Source organism: Prorops nasuta, unplaced genomic scaffold (genome assembly GCF_024137725.1).
Source record: "Prorops nasuta isolate Cenicafe-Biocafe unplaced genomic scaffold, Cenicafe_Pnas_1.2 PNAS00008, whole genome shotgun sequence".
Lineage (NCBI taxonomy): Eukaryota > Metazoa > Arthropoda > Insecta > Hymenoptera > Bethylidae > Prorops > Prorops nasuta.
The window spans coordinates 5,524,768-5,546,830 of NW_027116805.1; the positions used below are offsets into that span (position 1 = coordinate 5,524,768).

General features: G+C 34.6%; 1 protein-coding gene across 5 annotated transcripts in view; it reads left to right on the forward strand.

Moving 5' to 3' along the window:
* The window catches only part of Elk (Eag-like K[+] channel), a 67,162-nt gene that overhangs the window by 11,409 nt on the left and 33,690 nt on the right, over positions 1 to 22,063 (forward strand). For all 5 annotated transcript variants that reach the window (XM_066730639.1, XM_066730637.1, XM_066730640.1 and 2 more), the window contains one exon: positions 1,429 to 1,539. In XM_066730639.1, the coding sequence (XP_066586736.1) occupies positions 1,464 to 1,539 (76 nt within the window). In that variant the 5' untranslated portion in view covers positions 1,429 to 1,463. The remainder of the gene's footprint in view (positions 1 to 1,428; positions 1,540 to 22,063) is intronic.

Consider the following 22,063-nt stretch of genomic DNA (forward strand, 5'->3'; position numbering starts at 1 on the left):
CAGTTTGCGAGCTCTTTAACAACAGTAAACTTTTATTGTGCGTTATTAAAATAAAGTGTAAATAAATATTATCGATGTTCATATAGAGAAGCTTTTTGTTTTTAATTCCAACATCCAATTCATTAAAATATAATAATTTTACTGCTATTCAATTACTGCACAAAAAGAAAATAGTGATTTACAGAGATTCGTATCACTTTCAGATGGAAAAGAAATTAGCTTCAATGGTCGGTAGTTTAGAGAAACCTTATCCCTCTAGAAAATAAGGTGTAGCTCTGTAGCACACACTCCAATTTAAAGTTGAAATGACTGGGCCGTGGTAGATAACGTTCTTATAATATATATATATATATGTATATATATATACTTTTGGTTTTCCTTTTAACAGTCACGAATGAGAATCATAATGCACAATCTTTTTGACGGGGAGGAAGTAAAAGGGTCTCGATAAATGGTATAAAGTAAGTTTTTTATTCCTTTGGTCGTTTGAAGATCTCAGATTAATATAAAATCTAAGCTATGCTGTTTAGCTTATTACGAATACTATATTTAAATAACACTTCAAAGACACCGAAAGAAATTTAATCTGCTTTGTAATATGACAAATAACAGTGACAAGGACAGTAAACAGAATAAATTGGAATCACGTGAAAGCAATTATTATGCTTGCAAAAGCTAGATTTATGTTGAACTTCCTTGAATAAACATAATCCGCGTAAGCATAGATCCGTCATCCGCAAATGTTGCAGTAATAACGTATTCAAAGAATGACTTCTCTTTTAATTAATGATGGTGTTGCAAATATTCATCGAGATCTCGACAAAATGCAAATGATTTTATCCAATCCACAAGATTGTACACTTAATCGATGTGCAAAATTTACCCCTTATCATTAGATTTTTAACCAATTTTAATAGTACTCCTTTCGAGTTCAACATTTATTGCTTTTGCACATCTCGATAGATTCATTCATAAATCCCGAATAGAAAATATGCTGCATTTGCCATTTGCAAACTCTATAATACTGCTTGAATTCAAATAATATTTTTTAATCCTGCGACGAGTGCCCATAATTACCCGAGATAAGCTGCCAAATATCAATCCTCCACGCTTATTATTAATGATATCACTAAATTCATAATGCGTTGGTCTAATTAATTTGTAATCGTGACTGTATATACACATCGATTGAATTACTCAATCTAACACAAGGGACGTACCTCCAATTTATCCCTCAAAAGCATATTATTAATAAATAAATTCATATATTATATCATCTAAATTTGGTAATAAATTATTATTTTCAACTAGACCCTTGTGCTATTTTAATAATTTTATGACGTATATTGATTGTAGGGAAATGCAATTGATTCTTTTTTTCTTGTAATTATACACAGAATAATCAAGAGATGTGGTTTTTGATTTCAGATCCAAGCGCTTGACGGCGCGGGGGGGCGGCCCCGATGCCGGTCAGGAAGGGCCTCCTCGCCCCACAAAATACTTTTCTCGATACCATCGCAACACGCTTCGATGGAACTCGTAAGTCTTTTTTCTCTACCACGTTAACGTTCTTTAAAAAAGATCACGACTTTTTGGGCAAGCTGCGAAACGTAGCTTATAATGAATTTTGTTTCATTCGATTTGGAAGACTACTAAATTTCTCCAGATTTAATTAATTTATACTGTTTTATAAAAAATTGTTTAAACTCAAAATTGTTTCAACCATTCTGAAAGGGTTGTGACAAAATGTTGAAAATTTAAAGTATGTAACGATGATATACTTATGATATTATTTATAAACCATAATAAAAAAATGATGACTATCTTTTGCGGGTAGGGTCATGTGCAGGGAGAAGACTGCAGGACGCTATATTCTTAGACCTCAAGTTAATCAGGATAATAGAAACTATCCGTTATAACTTAGTTAGGCAATACCAATTTACCTCCCTGGGAAATTTTAGATGAGCTGTCTGAAGTAGTTTTTGGACGATTCACCAACATCCAGATAAAAGTCCCTGTATGGTTCTTCATTAAAGAATCAACAAAGTTTCAAATGGGAGCATTACTAATAAAGTACCAAATTTATTCTTTATTTTATTATTTGTCATTCAACTCACCAGACATTGCACCGAATATATAAAAGATTATATTTAATATTTGTGATTAAATCTAGGATCCCAGAATTAGGCAGGGGGAATATTTGTAGGCTACTTTTCGAAATTCAATATCCTTGAATAGAAAAAGAATTTCACAATAGGTGCACTTTGTACTGACAAAGAGTCGTTCACTATTGTATTTCTTGATATTTCAAACACTCAGCAATTTCAACTTATTCTATACGTAGAAATTGGTTCGACCAATGCATATCGAGAAACTATAGGGGTTGTAGAAACAAATTGTGGTTAATTCAACGCAGACTCTGTGATACAATTCGCATTACTATATTCATGCGCGCCGAACAATGATTAATGTAAAGGTAATCTACATGCACATGAAATTAGTGAATCAATCTAAATTAATAATCACTGTCGGCAATTCGCAAGAATCGCTCAAAATGCGACAGAGAATCGACAGAAATCCTATTAATTTTGTAATCACCTATATAAGATTAGTCGATTTTTTAACCTTCGAAAGTCATTAATAGACTGCACATTCTAGCTCCAAGTGAAAAATACCTCGCAGCTTGATTGTTCGATCACTGTTCAAACATGTTGTATAAAAGGAATTTTTACACGCGTGTCGTTTAAAATTCCGCTATTGGTAGTAGGATTTTTCCGAACGAGCGGATTAGGCTGATCGAAATGCCTCCAAGTATATACAGTGACTCTTTCGGATCGATTATGCTTCATGATTAATTTCTCCCTGCAATTTGATTTTTCTTTAAATTTGTCAAATTTAGTTACTCGTATACTGATCGCTCACGAACTATTCAGCACTGTCAAAAGTATGGAATATGACAAATTACGAACGTCGAAAATCCTGCATGCGAAATAGTCACAAGAGCTGACGCGATGAGCCAAATATCGATGGACTTAACAAACGTGTAATATTAGTGCTTTGGTGTAATTGAGTGAGCGAGTGGTATCTATGATTTTGATCCGTATGAATTAGTTGTTCAGTCTATTCGATAAAAATCCAATCAACTCGAATAATATGGCAGCTTCCATTCTTCTCCTCCTTGCTCCTATTCAGACACGTGCTAAACAAGCCTCCACTTCATTTTTTTCTCCTTTCAGCGTCATCATTATAGATAATACTTGCGTGGGCAGTAAGAGCCGTGTAAACTGACTAGCATACGGATTTTAAACCCAAGTTCAGAAAGAGAAGACTTTTATTAGGTAAAACACGTTGATTATCAATTTTTCGAAAATAAATTTAATGGAAGAAAGTGTCTTAGCACCTTTAACCTACTATCCGTTTCTCCCTTTCTCTCTCTCTCTCTCTCTCAGTGACAAAGCACATCCGCTTTCTCCCACCCCCCCCCCCCTTCATCATCTTCCTTTTTACCACCGCCCTTTGTCTCACCCTTGAAACCACACATCCGCGTTACTTCCGCTATTCTTTTTGTTCTCCGATTTTCTCAAAGTTTGTCTCATTCATTCACGTGCAATTTCTTCAATTTCTCACGCTTAGCAACCACTGCCTACCACATATTATATGCTGCTCCTTTGACCCTCTTAACTTTTCTCCCTTTTATACCGACTTTTCTTTTCAGTCTCATCGCAACGCACATCACAAGCCGCTCTACTTCAATCTTTTCCACTACGTTTCATAGCCATTTTCCTCCTCTCCCGAGCCTAACATATTTAGCATATTTTAACATTTTCATATTTGCCCCTTCCTTATTATTCTTACACAGCAGAAATGCTTTAACGCCTGAAACTATATATATACGAAAGATTTGAGAAATGATATAAAAATTCACCAAACTTCAAGGACGTAAATGGGAATGAAAATTGAAATACCAGCTTATATGGTTATTCCATTTCCTCGCGAGTTATCATTTCTATTGTGTGATTTTTGCTTTGATCGTTGACTTTCGTTTAAAGAAAATTCTTCTTTGCACTTTCCATCAAGATTTCTGTACTGCCATTAGCATCCTGTTGCAAAAGAGTGGATTTCTCCTTCCTTTTTCTTCGCTTATTTTCTCTCTTTGATGTCCTCAAATACTATCTCACTGGGTACCCAAGCAGATCCCTAAATACTGCTGCCTTTACACATTCACTTTGTATCTCTCGGAAGAGTCACACGCTCACGTTTACCCTTCTTCGTGCTCTTCCACCCTCAGTCTTCCTTCAAATGTATCGCGTTTATTTCATTCAGGATCTTCTTTCGTAGCTTTTTTCTCTCCTTCTCATTTATTTCTCTTTCCCTCTACGCGATTTCCTCCTCCAAGATCAACCTTCCTATTTTTGTTCCTCTCTATATACTACAGTTTTTCCTTCAATTTCAGCGTCTCGAGTCTTGGGTCAATTTTTTCCCAACCACCTATCTACGCCAACCAGCTGCAACCGAGGTTAACGATGACTCTTCAGAGTTGCAAAAAAGAAAGCCTCGAGCAGCTATATATAGCTGCATATACACACAGAGAATGATTAATGGCAAAAATCGATCATTGGTCGAGGGATCAATTTCAGTGATTTTTTGCCACGGATTATCGAAGCGGCAGCATTTCGATGGAAAATTTGGCAAATGCATTAACCTGCAGTCATTTGGTGTTTACGCGCAGCTAATCGCTTATACACTGCTGGTAAATTGAAGCGATTTATCCGTTCATCCATCCTTCCGGGTGTGAGTTCTCGTTACGTCGTGTTACAGCAAGATCTATATATTGCGACGAGGCTACTACATCCAGCAATTTTCGGCAAACTTTAACAAGCTGACTTTATTGCTGCTTGACAAATTAACGTCCCGTCAACTCCGTTCCGCTTTTCCTCCATCAAATAAGATACATCTCGCTCTGATGAGCCACGGCACGCGCTCCATACTTGCAAAACCAGCTACTACAACCTGTTGGCTCTGGTTCGCTTCGCCTATACCGTCTGTTGCTTCTGGAACCTTGCCGAATCGCCCCGATCGCCAGTCTTATTCATTTCTCAACCGTGTTAAATCTACTCGGCTAATAAACCGAGAGGAGCAAACTTTCCAGTCCTTGTATAATGTTGGCTAATTATAAATATACGGCTCTTAATTATTGGACGGTCATGCTCTTATGAAACGGCTAGTGTATAACATGTACACGAAATATCTAGATAGAGAAATTTGTGGTCCAGCACCTAATCAAGGATCGAGCGTTCTTTTATTCATTGGTTATAGACTCGAAAAGAATCTTATAAAAATAAAATATATTTCCTTAAAATTCTCTCCCCTATCCAGGTTTTTCTCGTTGGAACGCTTAGATCTGATACTTTGCTTATGCATACTAGATAAGAGAACATTGTTGCCATAGTGTACACATGCATTTAATTCTAGCTTAACTCCAGTTTACGCGGTATTTCCACAGGATTACTTTTGTAAACGAAAATTTAACGCTATACGAAATGAATTAAAGGGGCCGCGTAATTTGATTTACGAGTATAATTATGGAAGAAACACAAGGCGAGATAAATTATACCTTGCAGAAAGATTGGCTTTGATCCATCGGAGGTATCCGTCGGAGTTTTCTTCTCGAAAGCTTAAATGCGTTTCGGAAAGCCCCAATTCTGTTTGGTTTCAACAGTGAGAGCAGTGAGGGATTGGAGCTGAAGAAACAAAGGAAAAAAGTTAAGCAGGCATTATTCAAGATAAGTCCGAAGAGACTGATACAAAGTAGGAAAGAAAAATATATATGTAAAGGATCATAGGTGTGGGGAAAGAGGGTTGCTTTCGAATTTGTGTGTGGGTGAGGGTTACTGTACCATGTATAGAGGAGGGAGGATCCACTAATAATTTGAATCTCGAAAGGTGGAAACTATTCCGTCAATAGGGTTCTCTTTGGTAGAGTTGAACATTTAGTCGAAATGTGACATCGTCAATCCCAATATATCGGTCCAATTTGATCGAATCCACGGACCGGAAAACTGCATGACGTAGACTAAGAATTGGCCTCCCCTAGGCTTTTTGTCGACAGATTCCCAAATACTGCTGATCCATTTTCGTGTCTTATCGTCAAATTCCATTCGCCTTACAATGTATTATTGGGTATAACTATGATAGAAAAGGACTCATTTCCTTTTGTACGAGTGAAATTTTGATATTGCATTTACTTTACAAGGAAATTTTAATTACGGTGGGAAATTGAATCAGTATATGTAGGTCTCGTGTAATTTTATATAGATATATGTGCTTTATAGATCCGAGGGGAGCATTTATGCAGAAGTATACATAATGTTGTATAATAAATTTTGCAAGTTCGTAGTTAGTTTCGTTGAGTATCAACGTTAGTTAAGCAGCTACAGATTACGTACTGCAGATTACTGCTCGTTGAGGCAGAGCACGTATAACCTTCGATCCTGAGAAACTCTTTAATACTTTTCATCTATGTTGATAACCTATGTCATATCGTTAACACTGTCCAGCTGATTTAAAAGATTTTTCAGAGAGAGATGTTGGTGTTATAATAACGTCTTAAAGAAATGTAATTCTTCTAATTATATATAATATTTCCACACACACACACAACTCTGATTCAAACAAATTTAAAGCAGAAACTGTTCGATTCGATAATATTTATTCGTTTACTATCGAAAGTATTTTTATCCAATTTTAATTTTAATTCGGTATAATTAACAGCGAATAGTAAATATATTTAAAATACATCAACTTAATTATATAATTCTCCAGCGGATAGAGTATAGAAATGTATCGTTTTTTCTCCAATTTAAAGGACCTGTATCTGGCCGATTCATTATTGGATCACTAGCACATCACAATAATTGATAACAGCACTCCGATAGGTCCATTTATTCCTTCCTCGCCATTAATGCTAATGTCTATCGCTAAACTCCAATGAAATGGTTATCTCTTTGCTAGCCAGCTGATATTTTCAAATCACGTCACGCATGACCTGTATTAAAACCTTGCATGAAGCCATGAATATAAGCTTTGCATTTACAATAAGGCTTTATGTTCAATAATTTTACCTGTTTTCCAATAATTAAAAAATTAGTAATTGCTCATACAAACCATAATTGTTTTAAAAGAAATATCAAATTCGAAAAATATTTCATCATTTCATTGAAGATATCTAAGAAATCTTGCTTATATCAACACGTAACGATTTAACTTCCTGTTATGGGCAAAATTACCAGAAAGATCTAGGTTTATGTCGTGGCATAATCCTACGCCATCTGTTTTCTCCGAGTATAAGAGCGCCTCTCTGGTTAATCATTCCCTCCTCATTAACCCTCGGGGGCTATAAGCTAGTTTGGTCTTAATTCCCGAGATACAAGTTGAGGGTGATACCGATATTGGATCAAACTGAGCACCTAGGTAGAATCTAATTATAAGTGAAATTGTTCTTCGAATCACCATCGTCTCAATAAGCCAGATACGATTTTTCTTTACGACTCTTATAAATATACTTTTCTTCAAGTTGTTTGAGCATTTGATTTCTTGCCAATAACAACAAAAATATTTTAACAAATTGTCAACCAATCGATGCAAAAGCTGCTCTTTCATAATGATGCATCGAACTCACTCTTTTCGCTCTATATCAACAGCTAAAACAAGGCATATCGAACCCTTTTTATTGATGAGCTGTGTACAAAAAATCAATAGAAAGACCATTCGAGCAATTGGGAAAAGTGCAATTGGAGAGAAAGGATTCGTCGAGCCGGTTATCATCCCAAATGAACTAACGACCAATTACATCCTGTACTTAGGTCCCCCTCCTATTTTGAAACTGGCACAAATCTGTCAGCACAAAAATTATACTGCGCTATTTCAATAAGCTTCCAGGAAGTATAAGAACTTTCCCTTTTTACTCGCTTTTTCTTCTTTTTCTATAAAAGTTTTTTATTCTATTATTATATTTTCTAAGAAATGAAAAGTTGTAACAATTTCGCCATTTGTCCAAATAGAAATGATATGACATAACAATAATTCTTCAACCTTCCATTAAAATTCCGTAACTTTTACGACTAGGGCTGCACACTTGCTCACTATTTCATATAATAATAAAAATAATAATGTAGCTGCAAAATTCAAATTAACAAAAATAGTAAAGTTTTGCCATATTAGGTAAAACAATATTTTTACCAAAATTTTATACATCTTTTGAAGTATATTCGGTGCACTATTTTGAAAATAAAAATAGCATTATGATAATGCTTAATTAAAGCAATTGACCAATAGTAGAGATTGTTTCCTTCGTTGCCTATTATGGTTCATTGTATACTTTAACGAGAACAATTTGCTATGCAACTGTACAGGGAAAATCGGAGATTTTAGTCAACTTGTAGCTCCTAAAGTGGTACCTGAGCATACTTCTCTGTTTACCTAAGAATTAAACTTTCCTCTGGGCAAAACGAGCTACTGAGTCTTCTTAATTGTTGAGATTGCGGCCACTTAGTAAGTCTAACAAAATAATTTCACAGTCCAAATTATAAGACCTGATGACAAAAGTATATTAGAGCATTACACCAATTACAAAATATACTTAATAAATTCATTCATAGTAACAATACATTCCATGAAAGTCTGCATAACCAATTTATTGCCACTGTTACAGTTTTAATCATTCACAAGGCTCACCTATATTTATTTGTTGAATTTCGCGCGTGTGTGTGAATTTTGTAAATTTGTTCATCCATAAAATAATTAAAAGTTATATATTTAAGATGAAGAACAATCAGCAATTTCTTGAAGATTGGAATATTCTGCTAAAGCCTCATTGAATGAGAAAAGTTGAATTCTTAATTACTTTTTAATTATATGGTCCAAGCACAAAAAAGAATTTTCTCTTTAAAATACTTTTACTCACTTGGAGTTTTCAAAGTGGCACGAATGAATCTCGTATATACGTAATATATTATGATAGGAAGACGTTACATCGAATGGTCTGACAGACGCGTTGAAAGACTGATTTGTCCTTGCTGACCCGGAGAAGCGCGAGAACCATTGAGATATTCGATTTCGCACGGTTTTTCGACATCTATATTCGACACTCAAACGACTGGCAGGCTTTTGGCAAGTGCACTCGAAAACAAGTACATCAGAATGGAGGTCAAGAAGCGTCGAACCGTCGTTGAATATTTGCAACGAGCATCTAACGATCGCAACATCCAAGAATTCTCTTCTTCCTTTTCCACGTATATTCTCCCATTACCATAAGCTTCCCGTGATTCCGATTCCACACCACAATTCCACCCTAACCCCTCCCGATTGGCGCAGAGGATATCACTTAGACTCGATAAGCGTTTCCAACGAAGAACGTTATATTTCAACAGCATCTAGCTTCACTCGAACTATCGAGCTTTAAAATTCTACAAAAATAAATAATCCATACTTTTAATAATATCTTAATTAAACTCGTGAAATATTTACTCTCGTGTAAATAATGCAGCATCGATAAAATGATCCGAGGCGATGCGAGGCTCGAACCAAATTTAACAACAAAAATTGACTAATCAACGTTCAGGCTATTAATTGGCAAACAGTTGAGAAATATAATTAAAATCGTTTTAATTAATCGAATCTCAGCTGATAAAAGTAGGCGATGCGTTATATGGATTTTCAAGTAGAAAATGATTTATTATGCTCTATTTATATGCTTTTTAAAAGAATTGAAAAGTTAGGATTGAGAGATGTATTATGGCATAAAGAAAGAAGACGCGAAGATCTTCTCGCGTGAAGTAATATATTATTTATAATACTGAGATGTAGATTTTACTGCACAGTTTTCTGTATACTGTCTGATCCGTAATATACGTGAGAGCCGTATTCATATTGAGAATCTTGTTTATAAGATCTGTCTATGAAAGTTATCGATCGCAATAAAAGGATGGGATTATTCAGTTGTGAATATTCAAAATCTCACAAGTTTCCAGACAGTGCGATATAGCCACGCGTTACCTAAAAATACCACTCGAAGAAAAATCTCAACAATTCCTAGGAATGAATTCTTGCTCCCTGAGGGAGACCGGACTGACCCGTTACCTTAGCTTAACGATGCGTGCTAGACGCGCACCAACCAGGAAATTGCGCTCAAACTTGATCGCTGGATAACACGATATCCTGCTCCCTTCTCTGATTTTCCTATATCTATAAGAGATAAATTCAAGATGAGCCCATATGTATTTCCGTTAACAATTACCGATTCCTTCCGCAACATAAATTATTTCCATACCCCACCCTACAATTATTTTCACCGAAAATCAAACTTTCCTCCCTATCGAGTACCATTCCTGATCAATTTTGCTGCAAAGTTTAGCCTGTCTGCTTAATTTCGCTTCTTTTCACTGAGGAATTTTTCCGAATGAAAATAGAGCGTTAACACAGGACTCTTGCGCTTTTAACTAACGCGATATTACAGAAACAACCATAAAACATATAGATTTGATAAATTTATCGAAAGCAAACACATCAATAGCACGATTAAAATTTTCACATTAGGTTTCAAGATTGGATCGTCCCGTCAGTTTGATTTTAAACGGTCTCGGGTCTATTGTATAATTGAGTATGAAAAGCTCTGTTTGGAGATGAAATATTACAGTGGATTAATTTATTGCTTCTATTAATTCCACACGTGTGCGCAAGTAATTCGATGGAAACGTGTTTGCTTTTAACAATTTTCGTGAAGTATCGACTAACAGGCAGGATTAATGGCCACTCTCATGCAACAAATACTATAGGATGCTACTAACGAATTCTTGTCGTATACGTTATACGCTACTTTCTTATCCAATATTTCCGTTTCCCTAAGAGTATATCGTTATAGAAATAAGCACACTCTGGTAAGCCGAGCACGATCCTCAAGATTTCGTTCGTTTATTCGATTAGCTACTTTGTCGAGCCGTGTAAATCCTTATTTCGAATAAACTGCTATATTTTGCATAACGTTTTCGTTTCCTGCACTGAGAAAGATGCAGCTTTCAGCTGGCAAAAGAAACTCACAGGCACAGCTAGTGATGTGCATCAGTATATAGAAGAACAGCAGACAATGTAATTGTACATCGACTGGAAGATCCAATTAGCGATGGCCTTGCCATCTCGTTTTAAGTAAACATACTCTCTGCAAAAATTTTACAATCAAGATAAGAGCTACTTAGCTCCTTCTTTCTCCCCTGCCTTCGTTTTCACTTGTTTTATATACCATAAATTAAAGCAACAAACTAAGCCTTTCTATCGAAAATCTCTTGTATTTCTACCTTGGAAACATTAAACTTTCCTCTTTCCTCAGCTAATAGAAGTGTTGTCAACTGTTTTAGTGGTCGCTTGTTAGAAGTCTCGTCTTCCCTGCAAGGATTTAAAAGTCTTTTGCTCGAATAAGAAGAGTTGGCTTAACCATTTTTCTTTGGTGCGAAACGCATAAAAGCTTCCGAGTCTCGATTTATCTAGAACGAAAATATTTTTCTAATTATACGCCCGTGTTGCAGTCACGTGAAAATATTTTTACGAAAAAGTACAAATGTTTGTTTCAATTTAAAAGCCATTACAAAGTAGCGTTATTTCCATTCTGTAGAAGAGTTTTTAGATTTGAAAGGAAATACAGTAATTCATATTTTCTACCATTCACATGTGCACACGTATTCATGTGAGACAGAATAAAAAGTGAGCGTACGTCTGCATTTTTTGCTAAGACGCAAGTGCTTTTGAAGTTTCCGTTTGCCAGAAGATGTAAGCTTCTTACCGAGCTTCTCTCTTCCTTCGGGTTATATAACGCAAGCATTCAAAATTAATGTGTTTCTGCCAAATTTAATTGTTTTATGCAAAAGAAATTTTAATTGTTGGAGGTAATTTCGAGTATAAGAAGCAGATCGTATTGCAATTGTTATAGAAACAGTTTACGCTTTCCTTCAACTTCCATTCAAGTGCCATAGCTTTTACGACTCGATTAATATAATTGCTCCATTTGTGATTCAATAGTCAAGCTTCGTAGCTGAAAAACATTTCTTTTATTAACAGAGCTTTCTTCTAATATTAATAGAGATAAGACTCTGTTTGTAATCCATATATTTTTAACTGTGCACTCGTGAAGTAAAGTATTAATAAATTTAGCAATATTAATGGATTTTTATGGATAAATCAAAATTTGGTAATTAACACAATTACTATTAGAAGCGTTTACAATAGGAGATATCGCATGAAGCCGACTAACGATCAACAGGGCTTTCCATTCCAACCGAATGACATGGTTTAACTATCGGCAGCAATTACTCCACGTGAAAACAGTGCTTTGCAACACGAAGCAGGGTGAAGCAGTTAATTCTCCAATGTTAATTAGTAACCGCATCACGACGTCCCTAGGTTAACCAGATGATGTATGTACACTTGGAAAAAATTTCCGCTAAATTTGAACGTTTAGCACGCCTGAATAAACCACTCGAGTAAAAGATACCAAATTCTCGCATCATTCATGTCCGTTGAAATTTAATACCTTACGAAAAACTTGGAGTCAATTTGTCTTCAAGAATGAGATTTTTATAAAATCTTAAAAAAAAAAAAAAAAAACAGAAATCTTCCAAAAATATAATAAATACTCTCTTGCAAAAACTCTATCTGGCAATTAACAAGCTTTGTCCTACGTTTCACATTCAAATAATTTCTCATATTATATAATACACTTTTACTACTTGGTGCGAGAGTCTAACGAGTCTCCTGACGTATAATCGAGCTCGTTTCACCATTAATATGATCCTCCTGGAAGATTGTATGATAGAACTTTTTTTCTTACTTAAATTTCACAAGTAAAACAGATGGATATAGATTAGGTTATTTATCAAGGGAAGGTTAGTATTCATAGTTTATAATTTTTCGCACTAATACATTGAGCGACAAAGAACAATGAATTAATAATTTGACCAAAACTTTCCTACAACAAGTGACAAAAAGTTGGTCTTTCGAGAAAATTAAAAGCAGCACAAACAACATTCGTATCAAAATTTATTTGAATTTTTGGATAACCTTAGTTCTTCTCTGCATATTTTGTTAGATATTATCATGCAAAGCGTTTGATGATTTTTTTAACGTGTTACAAATGGTCATTGACACTGCGTTGGAACTGTACTATATTTACACGTGGTTTTTTGGGAAGGTGATGGATAGTCGAAAATAAGCAAGGGTGGAAGAGAAGTGGGAGGGGGAGGGGGGGGGGGGTGAAAGAAGGTAAGGATGGAGGACAAGGAGGTGGTTGATAGTGGGGTTAAGGTGGAAGAAATTGTCATCCCACGTAGCCGGCGAACGACCTATTTATTTCTCGCGACATCTCTGGCCGCTGCTGCGCCGCTCTCCCAGTGGTCACGATCGATAGACCTTTCGACGAATCCTGCAAACTCTCTCTTTCTCGTTCTTTCTTCCCCTTTCTCGCTCTATTTTCTCACCCTGTTGGGGAGTTGGGCATAGTAAGGGGAGGGGCCTCCACTATACCTCTCCCTTTCCACTTTCTCTCTCAAATTTCCGAAGGGAGAATCGACTTGCGAGCTCCAAAAATTGCCTCCATCCTGAAGCGTTTGATTTATCGACACACGCTATCCAAGCATCCTGCTGAAATCCATACGAGTTCGTCTAACTCGAACGTGATTCTTTAAACCCTTGCACAACCTTCGTACTCGTTCTTATCAGTTTAACGACCGTCGTTTTACTTTTTTAACAAATATACGTCTTCCCCTCTTTCTTTCTTTTGCTTTCGCTATCTTGTCAGCCAATCTTATGATTCTGTTGTAAACTATTTCTTTTCTCAAACTGTAATTTTTATCGTACAATTTATTTATAAATTATAGGCGACTGATTTTGGAGTAGAGTCTTATACACATGCACGTATAGATTGAAAGTAATTCTAGTTTGATTTCACAATGTAATACGGTAGCCCTGAGCATGATGTCAGTTTTGTAGCATAAACTAGAAATTTTAAGTCAGCTTAATTGTTGTACGGAGAGTTAGGATCAAGACAATTTATGAAGTCCAATTAAATAAGCCTCTTTAACACACTATAACGTGGTACGTTGGTTTGACCAAAATTTGATATCCTCTATTTGGCGTAGGAAGAATTTAGAATGAGGAATAGAGCGTCAAGTTTAGAAATTACATTAAAAAAAAATTACAAACGTTATAAATTTCTATTATATTTCTTTCAATTCCTAAAATTACTTATCTATGCTTAGTTAAAAATCATGAATGTAATAATTCAGTTTACATATGTATAATAAAAATAAAATACTCTGTATACATAAGATTAACGAAATAATAAATGACAAATACCACTCTTATGTTAATGGAGGCAAATAGGTGTGAAATGACCTTATAATTTATTATTCAATAGCTTTTGAATTAAAGATCGGCACATTAATTTGCATTATATATTTATTTCATGAGTTGGTATGAAATTTCCATAGCGCGTGTAAGAAAAGAAATAATAAAAATAGAATTCGTGAATACTTCATCACACAATCTATAGTATTGGTTAATTACGTATGTGACAGTTTATATGGAAAGAGACAAACCAGGCGGTAGAAATTGGATGGTATTGGTAGTTTGAAGATTCGAAGAATTGGTAGAAACTCAGTCCAATATATCTGTGACAGCTTCAAACTTCTATTTTGTCGATAGTTTTCTACTTCCCCATTACTTCAACGGTTTCAAACGTTTCGCCCACTCCATGTTGAAATTTATACTCTGATTTCTGATAATGAATTCTAGTTTCATATAAACAGTCAATCCATACGTAAATACTGTGCAGCCCTTCAACAAAGTAATTAGAACGTAAAATATTCTAAATATAATCAATTAATCCAGCGAGCAGCTTCTAGCTCCGTTTATAAAATTATAAAATAAAATGAAAACCAAAATATTTCAATTTCAATGAAAAGCGTTTTTCCCTCATTACTTAAAAATTAAGTAATAAGGGAGAAATAGTAATAAATAAGTAGAGGATAACAAGAAACGAGAGTATACCTACTTCTAAAACGAATGCATTGCTATCAAAACTTTCTGACAGCTCCATTTTCATATTATTGCTAACTGTCCATCGACTTCCTTGACTTAATTTTCACGAAGTATACTTGTGGTAGTAGTTTGATCTAAAATTGACGTCAAATATCTCGATGATTTAACCATCCTATACCATCCGTCCATGCTAATTGTAAGATTAAAGTTTTACGATGAATTTGCTCAGATTGAAATTACAATGCTAGAGAGTTGCCATTCAAAAAGCTGTAATTAATAATCGTCTATTTTGCAAATGGCATTGGAAATGAAAGCAACGGCTTAAAATCCGACAAACGTATAATACAAGTATACAATCTATTATACGGTACACTAATATCTTTATTAGACTATACACGAGCTTTGGCAGTGTTTCGGAAAATTAATTGTATTGCAGCCTCGCAAAGACGTATTTCGTAATCCTCTCATAGTACGGTGTACTATATATACGTATAAGTGTGCATGTTATATATATATATATAGCTTAGTATAGTCTTGAACTACCACGAAACTTTTGATTGACACGAAATGTCATTCTGCATACCTAAGTGCTTTCAGTTAATCGATAAATGGTTATCAAGAACTCAATATCTCATAGGTAATCAAACTTATGTCTGTTCGATTCTTATCATTGATTGGGATAATATACCACAAAACGTTTGTTCTTGGTTTATAGACACAAAATTAATATTTGACCAAAGATCAGATTTAAGGATCCATTTTCTATGGATCAATAACAACGTAATTTGGGTTACAATTATAATTTCATGCCTATGAGTAAGGTTTCGATAGATAAATATGAAATTTAACCGAGGAATCTATATTGTTTTTAAAAAATGCTGCGATTACACTTGTTAGAAATATTTCGTCATTCCCTCTCGAGTTTGGTTTAAAAGCAACAAATGATTTCACTTTAATCATCGATTAAGATTTATATCGATCGACTCTAGTTAATGTCCTTTTCTCGTTCTTCACTGAAAAAGATATCAATGACGGAGCTAAATTTTTCTTATTCCGGCAGTAAATTATCCGAAGACTCCATTGATTTCCTCTCTCATCTCTCCAATACTTCCCTTCGGATAATTACTTAATATTTTACCACGGGGAGAACAAAATTAAACCACTAACTCCTCTCGTTTAATCACCTTTTTTATTTCAACAACCGGTGGATACCAATCGTCCAAGAAGTGGAACAAATCAATAATTGGCAGGTCGGTTAGTGGTAGAAGCTATTCATAATTATTATTATGAAAGCTTTTATGGAAAATAATCGATTTTATATATTAAAAGACAATACCTATATGCTATTTCTTTGACGACTCTGACTATTCGATGGTTTAGATATGAGCCAAGAAGTATCTTGTTAAGAAAAACTTGATTTCTGATTTGTAAGGTATAAGAACTATTTATTCTTTGTGCCAGGCACTCGCTATTCTCTTTTCAAGAACCAGAATGGGAAAAATTGAAATCTCATGAATTTTTATCACAATGTGAAAATATCGTATCCTTTGAAATCATATAAAAGGTATCTGTTGGACAAGGCTCTTTTGGATGGATTGTTATTCGATGCTATAACCAAACTTCAAATTTAATTCATTAATTTATGAAGTTATCTTTGAGTGCCTTCGTTACTTAGGGGCATGGAAAAAATTACTACGTTATCTTTGCTGGTTTTTTCAATCCTTTACATTGATTTACGAGAAGCGAGCACACAGAGAATTTTATGGCACAATTTTGATGATATTATTGAATTAAAAAATATTGACCGTAACTTGTAGCTATAAAAGTGCATTAAACTTTTGTGTAATCGTTCTTCCTTTTTGAGAAATAATTATCATTAAACAAGAAGAATAAAACAAGAGTGACGAGAAAAATTTTTACGACACAACTACATAGAACATTGCAGATCTTATGCATATTTTGTATTTGTATTTGTGTCTCCACAATGTACTTCTGTGGAAACTGCACAGATTATTATATTTTTTTTCAATGTCTTATAACCTGTGTCATATCTTCCCAATATTACTTAATAAATTAAAATTTTTATATACGCTTTGGATTCTTAGAAAAAATATAATAATAATATTAATAATAATACTGAAATTGTTGTTTTAATTATTCCCTTAAAAAGATAACGTTTTGATAAGGAATTACCTTTTTGGAAACTTTAACACTTTATCTCTTTAAGGGCATGCATGATTTGGAAGCATGAGCTTTAAACCTATGATTTAACGAACTTATTTCTACTTAAACAACTTATACATATATATACCATGCATACATCATTGCATAAATGCATTAATACATCATTAAAATATGAATATAAATACGAAAAGATTAAAATTCGGGGGCATTTCATTTATATTAGCTTAAATGATGTAGGAACGAAATGTTGAATTTTATACGTGAATGCTCACGTATATATCAAGTTAGTAATTTGGTATTTTGCAATTCAAGCTCCTAAAATCGATCGGTGATTATTGGCATTTCTGAATTTTCTTCATTCCCAGACCATTCGAGGCGAAGTCTTTATAGAACTGGCAATGCTGAAATACCAATAATTGCAATAGCCAAATTTCAATCAAATATTTCTTAATAATTTTTTAGGGTATTTACAAAACTACTCCAATATTACTTTTATTTGTTTTTGGAAGAACAGAAAACGGATATAACTGCAGAAAATATGTAGCAAAGGTTGGAGACCCAGTGGCTATAGGCTAGCGATCGATTAAGTGGACACTCCTTTAACAGACATTGGTCTCAGTCCTATATATGTACACCTATATTTGTGTGACTTTGTATGTGTGTGTGTGTGCCTCCACATGCTTTTAATCGCTTCGATCAATTTATCGCTGAGACTGTGCAGTAAAATCGCTTATTTTCATGCTTCTGTATCTCCTCTTAATCAAAGCTTATGGCAATTGTACTACATAGAGTTGCCTGCTGAAAATATATTGCTGCAAATACAGCAGAAAAATGTTGCAGTAAGCCTTAAATGTAACGTAGATACAAGAAAATGTAATTCATTATTTAATTTAATTTAATTGGAGTAAAATATAAAATAAATAAAGAGTTCATAATGGGAATTAGTATAAATTGACATATCAGAGAGCGATAAAAGCTGAGATTTTCGAGAGAGAGAGAGAAGGCGTAGAAAAGCGGAGGTCACTTGTTGCTGGATTTCAAAGCCTTATATATATACTTTGTACACATCCGTATATAAATGTAAAAGAGATCTCTTTTGACCACAAATGACGACAGTCCAGAAATGGTGGAAACCTTTGTGAGTTTAAAACAGAAACTACACTTTTAAATTAAATGAGAAAGGGTTGGCTATAAATAGAGTATATATATCCGGAGTTACTAGAGCAACCCTATAGTGGAGAGTGTGATTAGGGCTGGGGCATGTGGTTATTTTTTATGCGATCCTGTTAGACTATCTGATCCCTGCCGGGTACCATGATCCGATCGGGATTATCAGGTGTATGACACTAACTAGACTCATATTAATATATACTTAATTTATTACTCAATATTCTAAGAAGTTATTATCTAGACCGATGGATAACATCATTCATATATATATATATATATATATATATATATATATATATATATAAGCATAACATTATTTATCTTGAACCATTCATTATAAATACTATTTTGAAGTAACGAATTTCGGCACTGGTTTTGAATTTTTCTATAGAAATTGCGTTTCCCAGTAGAAATAGTAGAGTTTCATCGGACGCTGCAAAGAGGTATCCTGTAACAAAACTGATTACCTATAGAAGTGCTTTGTTAATGACAACCAAAGAGAATAGAATAGCGCTGGTTGCCTATTGACTGCTGTTTGCAAAATCGAGGGCCATGCCTGTTTGGTTTGTATTGCAATTGTCAAAGTACCAATTGCTGCGCTAAATGTTGCCAAAGAGATATTTGTTGCTTTCAAATTTTTGAAAATGAGAGTGAAATAAAAAAATTAAAAAGGAGGAACTAATCCTGTCAGCGGCATTGCTAAACTGAAAATAAATCGAACAGGGGATACATGAAAGTATTGATTGATATGACAGGCCTAACGATTCGTTCCTCGAGCGAGTTAAAGGTTATCTTATCGATGCTGGAAAAGCAGCGACGCAAATTGCACGGAAAAAAAGAGCGAGCGATATTATTTATCGATAATGGTATAAGAAATTCAAAAAAGACATATGTCCTTTAGGGTCTCTTAATGAGAGATTGCTCAATGTGGCATTTTATTGCTTCTTCCAGAGAGATAAGTCACTTAATGGTCCAGCATAATAACATATATGTGATTTTCCGTCATGATACGAACAACTTTGCAATAATATGAAGAATTATGAACAGAACTTGAAAATCCTAAAACTATTTTTCCCTATTTATTTTCCATCACCAATTGTATAGATCTAATCAATCATGTGCTTCTAGCGGTCTCCGCTTTATTCAAGCTTTTTAAAATTAGCTCACATATTTCTTCAGTACACGTAAACAAGGCATATAGCTCGCTGGATTGTTCTCTCATTTATCAGTTTTAACGATCCATTAATTAAACTTTCATTTCTACTGTTCAAAGAGGCTTTTATTCTATTTGATGCGCATACATTCAGAAAATCCTGATAATATTTTGAGATGAATAATTTTGAAAATATCTATACGATAAATGAATATTTATTATTCTTTGAATTTATCGATATTTTCTTAAATTTTGGTAAAGTTGAAATATGTATGAGGAAGGAAGGGGTGCAGAGTCAATTGTCATGAGTTCTTTCTTATTGTACTCAAAGAATGTGATTTACCATTATAAGGAGGTCTTTTCAGTATTAAAAGGGCTTTTACATGGTAAGTGAAGTATCAACATTATAACTGATATTTTTGTAAATTTTGAATGTCAAGTGGGATGATAAGGATAAGGAAAAAGTGGATATAACGATAACTTTCGCCTACGAAGAGGAGAAGGTCAGTTCATAGTTGATATTACGTAAATAATCTGTCCATTCACAAATATAAAGATGCGAAGGGACAGGGATAAAGCCAGATGAAAAGGTGGATACGTTATCGGTCAGCTTTTTATCATTGTAATAAATATTCTTCGAAAGCCTATATAGATTGGTCCAAACCTCTAACGAGATTTGTTAGCACAGTGTTAAATTAACTAAAAATAATTATAACGTGTATAATTTTCTTGGTAACGAAGGTAAATATGATACGAGCAAATTTATTAGAGTGTAATAATTTCGATATTGTAAAATTGGGGTGATAGTTAGTAAGTATAGTATATAGGGGGAGGGGGAGGGTAGAGTTAATCATTCGATATCACGTACTAAGGAGATTGTTTAAATGGGAAGAGGTAAGAGAGCTAAACGAGGAAGGTAGAGAGAGGGAGAGAGAGTGAGAGAAGAAGGCTAGGGAGGGTAAGAGAGGGGAAAAAAGATAATAAGGGAAGGAGGTAATCTCATGGGAGTAAAAGAGAGAGAGAGAGAGAGAGAGAGAGAGAGATCGAGGCGCACTCAGTTGATGGGATGAAGGTCGCCTTTTATTTCAAGCCTATACGCTGCTTCGAGCAAAAGTCTCCAGCGAATATTTCCTCCTGCTGAATATCAGTTTAGACTCATCGTGGTAAAATTTCAAACAGATCGTTATACCCTGAGATAATTAAAATTTTTTCCAATGCATATAGTGCAGAAAATTAATAAACCCAATTTTAATAAGATCTTTTTAATTAGTATAAAAAATAATTGCTATAATTATTTTGCATCAACAATTTTTTAGAGAAAACGTGCAAAGCGGCTGAAGAATTTTCTTGAGCATGATATAAAAATATTGCAGTGGTAAATGAATGAGTGGTACAGACAGTCTTATATAGAAAAGGTCAAACAGATGGGACTGAATGGGGTGATGGTAATGGAGAAGAAAGAGTTAAATAAATTTTTGTTTGACGATAACAATAGGCAGAGCCCTTTTGTTTATTATTACAACGGGTAAGGCTGCACCCGTATTATAATAGAAGACGGAAAATGGAAAGGATGAGAGAAGCAAAAGAGGGACTGAAGTAAGTTTGAACGACGAGGAGAATAAAAAAAAAGTGAAATGGAGGAAAATGGCTAGCTGATGAGATGGTCCCTTCCGTTATTTCATTCCGTTCCCTTGAACAGCAATCGGTTTTGGGATATCAAGGCTTCGTCCTTCGTGATTGTGTGTGTGTATATAAACGAAAGAGGGAAGGAAGCCAAAAGTTGGCCGCGTGAAATGAACCAATTTAAACCGCGAGACGTTTTTACCTGACTCGAGCACTTCCAACGAGAACTGATTAGGGTGACATCCTATCTTAACCCCTTCGCTCTGAGATTGCTATACCTTATTATCTCCCCTGTGCACCAACAAAATTTTCAAAATTATGCCATTACCTAACAATCTTTCTTAAAATTTATTCTAGCTTCGTGCTTTAAACCTGCTACGCTATTTTTTTACAAAAATATCGAGCGAAAGATGGAACAGAATTCTTTTCTGATAAAAACATTGTATCTTGCAACTTTTAATATGGTGAAAATTCGATAAACGCAAAAATTCATGATTTTATTGCTTTTATGTAGTAGAGCTATTTTCAACATTAAACGGAAGACTGCCAAGAATATAAGCAACTGAATTTTACGTATTACAGTCTAAAACTGTAATAAAATGCGGAAACCTTTGTCATTTAAACTTACGGGGAGTAAAAATGTTTGAGCATCAAAAGTATTAATTATTTGTAGTTTCTTTTTTCCATTAGTAAGAGCAACCGTTTGTTTCGCTAATGTCTTTAAAGAGCGGAAAAGGGAATTTCTCTACGTGAATATAGAACGTCGAACGACTGCTTTTACGAGAGAGGGACATTCCTCCTCTCTCGAGACCATGCAGACCTACTCAAACCACTCGGAAGGGTAAACACATT